Source organism: Tachyglossus aculeatus, chromosome 4, assembly GCF_015852505.1.
Source record: "Tachyglossus aculeatus isolate mTacAcu1 chromosome 4, mTacAcu1.pri, whole genome shotgun sequence".
NCBI classification, from domain to species: Eukaryota; Metazoa; Chordata; class Mammalia; order Monotremata; family Tachyglossidae; genus Tachyglossus; species Tachyglossus aculeatus.
In genome coordinates, this window is record NC_052069.1 from 116,492,567 (window position 1) to 116,504,206 (window position 11,640).

The window sequence follows — 11,640 nt, forward strand, 5'->3', positions numbered from 1 at the left end:
GATTCTCCCCGTCGATTCTGGAGTCTGCCCCCTTCGCCTCCTGTGTGCTGCGGTTTGGGGCAGGCTCCAGCTGCTCTGGCCGTCTTCCATCCAGGACCCGGAAGGAGGACCCTGCTGGACCCATTAGCCCAGAGTGGACAGGTGAAAGCTGCCAAAGTTACCTGAGAGGCAGGAAGGGGCAGTTCCCTGAAAGCCTATCATCATCATCATCATCATCAATCGTATTTATTGAGCGGTTACTGTGTGCAGAGCACTGTACTAAGCGCTTGGGAAGTTCAAGTTGGCAACATACAGAGACAGTCCCTACCCAACAGTGGGCTCACAGTCTAAAAGGGGGAGACAGAGAACAAAACCAAACATACTAACAAAATAAAATAGACTAGATATGTACAAGTAAAATAAATAGAGTAATAAATATGTACGAACATATATACATATGTACAGGTGCTGTGGGGAAGGGAAGGAGGTAAGATGGGGGGATGGAGAGGGGGGCGAGGGGGAGAGGAAGGAAGGGGAGCCTAGGAGAGCTACCAGCCAGAAAGGGAACCCCCAGCTCAGTTTGTGCCATCCTGAACTCCATCCCTGAGGGGGTGTGCTATTAGTCTCCCAGGGCCCCTCTCCTAGTCAGAATGCTCCGTGAAGGAAGCACCCAGCCCCAGGTCACTGAAGGGTGGTTCACACCTCTTCCACTCTGAGAGCTTTCAGGTCAGAGGGGACATGAATCCTGGCAAGCAATGGCCCTGTGGCTCCTAGCAGAGAATGATGCCAGCATGTGAGCCCTCTGGGCCAGCTGGGACCACTAACCCCAGTAACCCTCAAGAACCAGAGCACACATGCGGTCACCTCCATCTAGAGTCCACACTGTGGGGGCCGTGGCTCAGAGTGGGTCTGCTTGGGCCAGGGAGGGCCGGGCCCTTAGCCTTTCAATGTGGACAGGATTGTAGGGGTCAGGACCCCCAAAGTTGGGGAGTTACGGGAAGAGGAATGACTTCTGACCCTGTGGAGCTGGAGGGTGGGGTGGCAGCAAGAAGAGCAGGAAGGCTGAGAAGCCATTGCTTCTGGAAGCTTCTGACTTAGAAAACCATTGGGGAATATCATTAAGAAACATTCTGCACAGTCCTGACTTCCGGGGAACCATTTACAATCAGCTGGAAACAAGCCTGCTGGGTGGTTCTAAAGGGCTTTGCCAAGGCAAGTCCATGATTTCCAGTAGGCCCTCTGTGGAGATGAGGAAACTGAGGCTCAGGCTAAGGATGCCACATAAACCAAACCAGGACGGGCACAGATTTGGGTTCAGAGAATACTGCAGAAGTTACACCTACCATATCCCCGCAGGCCGGGAGTAGCTTTCACCAGGTATGGTGAAAGATCTGCTCCACTTCCCTGCTTCCCGACAGACAAACCACCCGGGTCCACACCACCCAGGACAGACAGGCATCTCCATTCCAGTCATTCTCCTCTCCTCCCTCGGTAAACTGCGTGGTGTTTCGATTTTTGCCTTTCCAAACAATAACCTTCCTTTACAATCAAACAATAACAATAAACTGGTTTCCTTTTGTTTTCAGGCTTTGGTGGATGATAATAATAGGATTTGTTAGGTGCTTACTATAAGCCAGGCACTGCACTAAACGCTGAGGTCGATACAAGATAATCAGGTTGGACACAGTCCTTTTCCACATAGGGCTCACAGTCGTAATCCCCATTTCACAGATGAGGCACTGAGAAATGAAGTGATTTGCTTGAGGTCACAGAGCTGATGAGTGGCAGAGCCGGAATTTGAACCCGATCCTCCGACTCTCAGGCCTGTACTCTTTCCACTCTCTAGAGAACACCCGGCCAGCAGCCTCTCCATCCGCTTGAAGACTCACCCCTGAGCCTTCTTTTCTCTCACCTAGACATCATTAATTCCTCTGGCCTTTCTTCCTAGGACTGATTTTGTTCCATCTACTTCAATAACCACCTTTTATTGCTCCTGAGCACACACCACCGTCTCCACCAGTCTTTTTTTCAAAATGTTCCTTTAAACTTTAATAATCTTTCATAGACTGTAAGGGACTGTGCCTGACAATACTGTTGAATTGTACTCTCCCAAGCACTCAGTGATCTGCGCAGTCGTACTCAATAAATGCCAGTGATGATAATGAGACCATCCCTTTCCTTGACATTGCCCGGCCTGGCCCTCAGATGGGAAGGGAGCAAGGCGAGGGCGAGCTGTAATGCGGACAAGGCTCGGGCCCCTGCCGGCATCAGTGCGGATGCTGGGTCTGAGGGCGTCGGTTCAGACACCTGCTTGGGAGGTTCTGGGCTCCTGCTTCCAAGGGGGAAGTCACAGCTGCCATAGCGCTTAGGAGAGAGGTCACAGCGGAGTCCCCGGGTTCCCCTTCAGCAGAGGAAACAGGTCAGAGCGAGTGTGGCCATGCTTTATTAATAGTCAGAGGTGATAGGAGAACCTCAGGCTTCGCGCTGGCTCAGCCCAAGCCATAGCTTGGTGGGTTCCAACTCCAGTGGAGCAAGGGGACAATGGGGAGGGGAGATATAGAAGGGGGAGGGGGAAGATAGAAGAGGGAGGGTATGAGGAGGCATGTTGGAGAGAAAGCAGGTGGAGCAGAAAGCCCCACAGCCCAGCCCTCTCTCTTCTCGTAGAAGGTGGGTGGAAGAGGAGCGTGACCGGCCGCCGAGCCTTAGCCGTAGAGCGCTGGGAACGGCAACTCAGGGGTGGGCTGCAGCCTGGGCAGAAGGAAGAGGGAACAGAACATGGAGGACCTGGGGCCTCTGCCCCTGCCACTCAATCAATCAATCAATCATATTTATTGAGCGCTTATTGTGTGCAGAGCACTGTACTAAGTGCTTGGGAAGTACAAGTTGGCAACATATAGAGACAGTCCCTACCCAACAGTGGGCTCACAGTCTAAAAGGGGGAGACGGAGAACAAAACCAAACATACTAACAAAATAAAATAAATAGAATAGATATATACAAGTAAAATAAATAGAGTAATAAATATGTACAAACATATATACATATATACAGGTGCTGTGGGGAAGGGAAGGAGGTAAGATGGGGGGGATGGAGAGGGGGACGAGGGGGAGAGGAAGGAAGGGGCTAAGTCTGGGAAGGTGTTGGAGCCACCGAACCGCTCCCGACTCAGATCAAGGTGAGGAGGGTGGGTGGGCACGGGGCAACCCTGGGAAAGGAGGTGGCCCCAGCTTTGTGTCCCGGGACCTACCAATTGTCCTGGCTCCAGCTGGTGCTCCTTGAATCCATGAGGTGGAAAGTGTACGCGTGGCGAGAGCGCGAGGAGCTGTTGAGCTCACTCTTGTGCACAACTTCTCCATGGATCAGGATGAGGCCGCCTGGCAAAGAGGAGAAGGTAGCCACCTCTCGCTCTGCCCCTTATCCCTTCTACACAACCCTCCCCCTCCACGCGACCCAGGTCCTGTGGGCAGCTGTGCCTCTGCAGTGGGGGCTCAAGACTCTCTCTGGACCTGCGGTCCGGCAGGAAGCGACTGCGTACCTGTCCGGATCGGGGTGGCGATGAACCTGCTGTCGTCATAAACTGGCTCAGAGCCGATGAAGTGGGTGGCCGGCACGGAGCCTGGAGGAGCCCGCACCAACCTCCGGGAGATGCCACCTGCAATGCCCATGGAGAGTCTGCGGGCTTCCCAGCACAGGGAAACCCCTCTGCCAGGAGGCAGCAAGGTCTAGGAGCCGGGAGTCAGGCTCCTGGGACCCTCGTCAGAAGCACCTGCCCAGCCCCCAGGAGGACAGAGGAAGCCCCTGGGCATCCTTACCCTTGTGAGATCCCGGGATGAAGAAGAGGCAGCCGTTCTCCGGGGTGGCATCCTCCACTGCGATCCAGAACCCAAGCAGGTGGCCCAGTGGCTCCGTGTAGAGGAAGGTGGTATCCTGGTGTGCGAGCACTGCAGCCCATTGGTCTCCAGGTGAGTGGTCAGCTCCCCTTGCCCAAGGGGGCACCTATCATACAGCTAACCCCTGCCCCACCTGGTCTGCTCTTGGAGCCAGCAGCTCCCCCAGCCCCATCTGTCTCACCGCCCCATCCATCCGTCTCCTTCCCCAGAAACTTTCAAGATCCCCGGGAAAGCATCCGGCCCTTAGGCCCGTCACCTCCTGCTTTTCAAGGTCACTCAGACAGGCTGGAGCCAAAACCTGGCTCCCGGCTCTCCCTGACAGCACCAGGGCAGACGCCCAGGCAGCGAGGCCTACCGCCTCCAGCTCCTACACAGGTCTCACCTTCACCGCCAATGTGCGGTTGCTGAAAGAGAAGGGAGAGGCCGAGTGAAGTGGGTGTCTGGGGGGACCGTGGTGGCAGGGAGAGGAGAAGCCGAGTGAGGAGCCGGGTGCTTACCTTGAAAATGTACATGCTCTGGACCACCACAGGTTCCTTGTACCCCAGGCTCCTGCTTATCTCCTAAGGAACAACCCAGCTCTCAGAGAGGGGAATAAGACTAAACTCTCTATGGATACGCCGAGGTAGAATTTTCCTAAGCCTTGCCCACAATGTACCAGTCTGTGGGCATGCCCTCAGCCCCAGCCCAAGCCTGTTGGACCAGGTGAATGGGACTCCTGTTAGGGCCGGACTCAGGGGGAGGTGTGTACATGTCTATTTATTTTATTTTGTTAATATGTTTTGTTCTGTTCTCTGTCTCCCCCTTCTAGACTGTGAGCCCACTGTTGGGTAGGGACGGTCTCTATATGTTGCCAACTTGTACTTCCCAGTGCTCTGCACACAGTAAGCACTCAATAAATACGATTGATTGATTGATTGATTGATCTTCCATCCCCCCAACCCCTCTCTTGTTCTGCCCCGCAGTCTCTGGGCTGGAACAGAAGCTGAGAGGAGCCTAGCTCAGGCCCTATCTGGCTCACCTGGACTTGTGGGGAGTGAGTGATCTTCTTGAAGATGGGGTCATAGGCATGCAGAGCTGAGGGAATAAAGGCGAGGGTCTGAGTGATCACGGCGACTGCTCTCCAGGGAGTGGTCAACAGCTAGGCTGGAAAATGAACTCAGGAGCCCCCCTTTCCCAGGGCCCTTCCTTGCTCAAGGTGGAGTGGGAGAGTAGTAGCCGCCAAGCAGAAAGCAAGGAGCAGAGCAGCTGGGGCAGGAGCAGGGGCTTTTAGCTCTCCCCACCCAGATCCCCCCCTCCTCCCCGGCCGCTCACCATGACCGATCTTGTTGATGGACTTGTCCTCGGGGACCTTAAAGTTGCCTAAGAAACAAGGCAGAGAGTCAGTTCCAGGAAAGGAAGAAAGATCCTCGTACTCACAAACCCCAGTGCTTACTACAGTGCTTGGCACGTAAGCACGAAGCAAATACCTTTAGTACTTGGGGGTCTGGGAAACAGAGGGGAAGACAGGGAAGGTCCAGAACAGAACTGACATCCCTCGCTTCCTGCTATCTCTCTCCTCAGCACTCAGGGATTTTTCGGTGTTTATTCATTCATTCAATCGTATTTATTGAGCGCTTCCTGTGTGCAGAGCACTGGACTATTAAAGCAGCCCGGCCTAGTGTAAAGAGCTCAGGACAGAGAGTCAGAGGACCTGGGTTTTAATCCCGGCTCCTCCGTTGTCTGCTGTGTGACCTTAGGCGAGTCATTCCACTTCTCTGTGCCCCAATTACCTCATCTGTAAAACAGGGATGAAAAGCTGAGCCCCGTGTGGGATGGGGACTGTGTCCAGCCTAATTAACTCACAACTACATCAGCACTTAAAACAGTACATGCAGAGAAGCAGCGTGGCTCAGTGGAAAGGGCGCGGGCTTGGGAGTCAGAGGTCGTGGGTTCTAATCCCGCTCCTCCACTTGTCAGCTGTGTGACTTTGGGCAAGTCACTTCACTTCTCTGGGCCTCAGTTGTCTCATCTGGAAAATGAGAATGACAACTGTGAGCCCCATGTGGGACCTAGGCTGTGCCCAACCTGATGACCTTGTTATCTACCCCAGTGCTTAGAACAGTGCTTGGCACATAGGAAGTGCTTAACAAATACCAAAATTATTATTATTATTAAGTGCATAACTAGTACCACATTTCTCATTACTATCATTAGCATTATTATTGCTTTGCTCTGCATTATTATTGCTTTGCTCTGCATTATTATTGCGGTGCTCTGCATACAGTAAATGCTCAATAAATACAATTGATTGATTGAAAGTTCCCCAGGGGCTTAATTCCTTCTATTTCCCGTTTCACTGGCCCCTGGGCAGCCAAACTCCCACCTTGCCCCAGTTCCCGGAAAAAATGCAGATCCCGTACCTTCCTCGTCAAACACGTCCTTCTCAAAGAAGAATCTGATTTTGTCGCCACTGGTCAGGAAATACTCTGAATTTCCCTGAGGGGGAGGGAAGGGACAGAAGGCATAACTGTTGCAAATACCACTCTCAAATAAACCTGAGAGCTTCCCTAGGGCTTTGTCCTGGGGAGGATAATTTCTGCACCAGAGCAGGGAGGCCGGACGCCAGGCATCTTCTAAGACGTGGCCGAAATGGCAGTCCAGGATGGTGATTGAATGGTCCTCGTCCACTCTTATTTGCCCACATCTCTCTCTCCTCCGAGGGCTTCCTTGCCTCTCGGCATCAAACAAAAACTCCTCACCATAGGCTTCAAGCCTATCAATTTGCCCCATTATCTAATCTGCTTTCTTCCCTTGATTGATTCCCTTCTTCTCTTGATTGATTGATTGATTCCCCCGGGTTTGTCAGACCTACTAGCTGAACCTCATTCTCCCAGCTCTGTCCCCTTGCTCACATTGTTCCCCCGGCTTGGAACTCCCTCCCCACAGTCATTCAATCGTATTTATTGAGCGCTTACTGTGGGCAGAGCACTGGACTAAGCGCTTGGGAAGTACAAGTCGGCAACATAGAGACACATCCGACAACCCACATTCACTTGTACAATCCCAAGTGCCTAGGATAGTGCTCTGCACACAGTAAGCGCTTAATAAATACCATTGATGATCAATCAATCGCATTTATTGAGCGCTTACTGTGTGCAGAGCACTGGACTAAGCGCTTGGGAAGTACAAGCCGGCAAGATAGAGACACATCCGACAGCCCACATTCACTTGTACAATCCCAAGTGCCTAGCATAGTGCTCTGCACACAGTAAGTGCTTAATAAATACCACTGATGATCAATCAATCAATCAATCATATTTATTGAGCGCTTACTGTGTGCAGAGCACTGGACTAAGTGCTTGGGAAGTCCAAGTTGGCAACATATAGAGACAGTCCCTACCCAACAGTGGGCTCACAGTCTAAAAGGGGGAGACAGAGAACAAAACCAAACATACTAACAAAATAAAATAAATAGAATAGATATGTACAAGTACAATAAATAGAGTAATAAATATGTACAAACATATATACATATATACAGGTATATGTATATATATATGTGATGATGATGATTGATTGGTTCAAAGCTATCCTAAAATCCCATCTCTTCCAAAGTCTTCCCTGATTAATTCCCAGTATTCTGCCACATAAACAATCAGTCATGTCTAGCAATTATAAACTTAGTTAGAACCATCCTCAGCATGCAATCATTCATTCATTCAATCATATTTATAGAAGCCTCAGTAGTTCTATATGTACATTTAACTGTACATTCAGTGATTTCTCTTGATGGCTCCATTAGTAAATCTTGTTATATCTGTCTCCTGTAATGGAGTGTTATTAAGCTCCTTGCAGGCATGACATCCATGACTTTGTTTTGCACTTCCCAAATGCTTACTACAGCGCACTGTGCCTAGCAGGTGCTCAACAAATACTATTTGTCCCCAAACCGACATCAAGCCCCTCCTACAAGAAGCAGCGTGGCTCAGTGGAAAGACCACGGGCTTTGGAGTCAGAGATCATGGGTTCAAATCCCATCAAATTGAAGCGACTTTGGGCAAGTCACTTAATAATAATAAATAATAATAATAATGGTATTTGTTAAGCGCTTACTATGTGCAAAGCACTGTTCTAAGCGCTGGGGAGATACAAGGTGATCAGTTTGTCCCACATGGGGCTCACAGTCTTAATCCCCATTTTACAGATGAGGGAACTGAGGCACAGAGAAGTTAAGTGACTTGCCCAAAGTCACACAGCTGACATAACTTCTCTGTGCCTCAGTTAGCTCACCTGTAAAATGGGGATGAAGACTGTGAGCCCGCCGTGGGGCAACCTGGTCACCTTGTAAGCGCTTAGTACAGTGCAAGCGCTTGGTACAGTGCTCTGCACACAGTAAGCGCTCAATAAATACGATTGATTGATTGATTGTAACCTCCCCAGCGCTTAGAACAGTGCTTTGCACATAGTAAGCGCTTAATAAATTCAATTCAATTCAATCGTATTTATTGAGCACTTACTGTGTGTAGAGCACGGGACTAAGCGCTTGGGAAGTCCAAGTTGCCAACATTCAGTCATTCATTCCATCGTATTTATTGAGCGCTGACTGTGTGCAGAGCACTGGACTAAGCGCTTGGGAAGGCCAAGTTGGCAATATTGAGAGACGGTCCCTACTCAACAGCGGGCTCACAGTCTAGAAGGGGGAGACAGACAACAAAATAACAAACATATTAACAAAATAAAATAATGCCTCATTATTATTATTATTATTATTATTATTATTATTATTATTATTATTACAAGCCCTCCAGCCGCCCCCCCCATCCCGCAGACCGTAATCTCCGCGAATTCCACCTCTCGCCACCAGATGGCGACACTTCAGCCCCTTTCGCCCCGGAGACAGAATTGCGCCAAATCCCTGCGGCCCATTCATTCATTCATTCATTCATTCATTCATTCATTCATTCAGTCGTATTTATTGAGCGCTTACTGTGTGCAGAGCACTGTACTAAGCGCTTGGGAAGTCCAAGTTGGCAACATCTAGGGACGGTCCCTACCCAACAGTGGGCTCACACTCTGGGTTTCCACGCCAAAGGCAATCAATCAAGCAATCCATCAGTGGTATTTACTTAATGCTCACTATACTCAATCAATCAATCAATCAATCGTATTTATTGAGCGCTTACTATGTGCAGAGCACTGTACTAAGCGCTTGGGAAGTACAAATTGGCAACACATAGAGACAGTCCCTACCCAACAGTGGGCTCACAGAGCACTGTACTGAGCGCTTGGGAGAGCACGATCCAATAGGATTAGTGGGCACATAATAATAATAATAATAATAATAATTTTGGTATTTGTTAAGCACTTACTATAATAATAACTATAATAATAATAATTATGGCATTTATTAAGCGCTTACTATTTATTTTATTTATTTTTTGTGGCATTTATCAAGCACTTACTATGTGCAAAGCACTGTTCTAAGCGCTGGGGAGGTTACAACGTGATCAGGTTGTCCCACAGGGGGCTCACAGTCTTCATCCCCCTTTTACAGATGAGGGAACTGAGGCACAGAGAAGTTAAGTGACTTGCCCAAAGTCACACAGCTGACAATTGGCAGAGCTGGGATTTGAACCCATGTGCAAAGCACTGTTCTAAGCGCTGGGGAGGTTGCAAGGTGACCAGGTTGTCCCACGTGGGGCTCACAGTCTTCATCCCCATTTTACAGATGAGGTCACTGAGGCACACAGAAGTGAAGTGACTTGCCCAAAGGCACACAGCTGGTAAGTGGCAGAGCCGGGGTTAGAACCCGACTACTGACCCCCAAGCCTGCGCTCTTTCTTTCATTCATTCATTCAATCGTATTTATTGAGCGCTTACTGTGTGCAGAGCACTGTACTAAGCACTTGGGAAGTCCAAGTTGGCAATATATGGAGACGGTCTCTACCCAACATTCATTCATTCATTCATTCAATCGTATTTATTGAGCGCTTACTGTGTGCAGAGCACTGTACTAAGTGCTTGGGAAGTCCAAGTTGGCAACATAAAGAGACGGTCCCTACCCAACAGCAGGCTCACAGTCTAGACGGGGGAGACAGACAACAAAACAAAACATATTAACAAAATAAAATAAATAGAATAAATATGTACAAGTAAAATAAATAGAGTAATAAATCTGTACAAACATATATACAGGTGCTGTGGGGAGGGGAAGGAGGTAGGGCGGGGGGATGGAGAGGGGGAGGAGGGGGAGAAGAAGGAGGGGGCTCAGTCTGGGAAGGCCTCCTGGAGGAGGTGAGCTCTCAGTAATAATAATAATAGTAATAATGGCATTTATTAAGCGCTTACTATGTGCAAAGCACTGTTCTAAGCGCTGGGGAGGTTACAAGGTGATCAGGTTGTGCCACGGGGGGCTCGCAGTCAATCCTCTAGCGCTTAGTAGGAGAGGTAGGGCTCTTTCCACTGAGCCACGCTGCTTCTCTAATTTCCGGCAAACCCAGGCCCAGATCTGTTAAGCCCTTTCCTCCCTAGATGTGCCTCAGTCTTCCCCGCCTGGAAAATGGGGAGAAGAATTCAGAGAGGTCAGCGGGACACTGCAGGAGATCGAATCTCCTTCCCGGGCGCTTTGGGATCCTCAGAGAGAGGGGACAGCAGGAGACCCCCTGAGCTTGGGTGGCCGAGTGTCGGTGTCCAGGGCTGCCTTTCCCTCGCCCGGCCGGGATCGTCCCGCTACCTGTGCCCGGAACTGCTCCTCCCTGTCGGTGGTGAATTCCGTCCGGCAGTGGGGTGGGACTTCCATCCCTGCCACGATCTCCGCGATCCTTGCCCTGAGCCCGTCACATTCCTCTGGAGAAAAGACCCCCTCCAGGACGAGGAAGCCATCTTCCTGGAACTGGGAGAAGAGGCCGAGGCGTCAGCCGGTGTCCCGACACCCCCGGCCCAGGGCATCTTGCCCCCTGACAATTTTCGGCCCTTCCCCTGGGCCTTTTTTCCCTCCATTTTGGGGCCTGCGGGTGGGTGTGGGAGCAGGTTGGCGGTCCGGGGCTGCGGGCAGGGGCTCCTTGGCTCCCGGGGGACTCATTCATTCATTCAATCATATTTATTGAGCGCTTACTGCGTGCAGAGCACTGGACTAAGCGCTTGGGAAGTCCAAGTTGGCAACATATAGAGACGGTCCCGACCCAACAGCGGGCTCACAGTCTAGAAGGGGGGAGACGGACAACAAAACTGAGGGGGTGAAGCCCACGGGTGGCTCCAGGAGGGCTCCGGCCAGCGGACCCAGGCTCCCGGTGGCCCCGCCTCACCTTGCGGACCTGCTCCGGGCTCAGTCCCGCCATGGCTTGCGCCGACGCGAGGCCTGGTCCGCGGATGAGGCCTGCTGGGACACCGAGCGCAGCTGACCGCTCTGTGGAGCAGGACGGGTCTGGGCCACCCTTCCCTGCGAGGGCCTCCTCTTCCTCCTCCTCCCCATCCCGTTTACCCCTCTGCTCCCTCCCCCGGCCGCCCTTTCCCGGCATCCCCCTCCCTTGGCCATTTCCTCCCTCCCTTGACCCTGTCCGACTCCACAGCCGCTCCCTTTCCTCCCCCACTTCCCCTTCCCTGGCAGGGATGGGAACAACGGGAACAGAGGAGGGATTGGGGTGGCAGTCGCCCCCTCCCCACACCCTTTTCCAACCTACCTTGAGGACGGGTGCCCATGTTGCTGCCCTCTGTGGTAATGGGTGCAGATTAGCCACCTCCTCCTCCTCCTCAGGATTAATCCGCTCGAGATGCCAATTTTCCCGGGCCAGCC

At 51.3% G+C, this 11,640-nt stretch overlaps 1 protein-coding gene across 1 annotated transcript; it reads right to left on the minus strand.

The window, feature by feature from the left end:
• Nucleotides 1–2,392: 2,392 nt before the first annotated feature.
• LOC119926862 (phytanoyl-CoA dioxygenase domain-containing protein 1-like) lies at nt 2,393–11,241 on the minus strand. The gene is made up of 11 exons (XM_038745293.1): nt 11,153–11,241; nt 10,582–10,740; nt 6,269–6,344; nt 5,181–5,228; nt 4,888–4,943; nt 4,367–4,429; nt 4,252–4,273; nt 3,792–3,920; nt 3,515–3,631; nt 3,227–3,353; nt 2,393–2,727 (listed from the first exon to the last, which is right to left on the minus strand). The coding sequence occupies exons 1-11, from the start codon at nt 11,183–11,185 to the stop codon at nt 2,682–2,684; spliced, it is 876 nt and encodes a 291-aa protein (XP_038601221.1). The 5' UTR covers nt 11,186–11,241; the 3' UTR covers nt 2,393–2,681.
• Nucleotides 11,242–11,640: the final 399 nt, after the last annotated feature.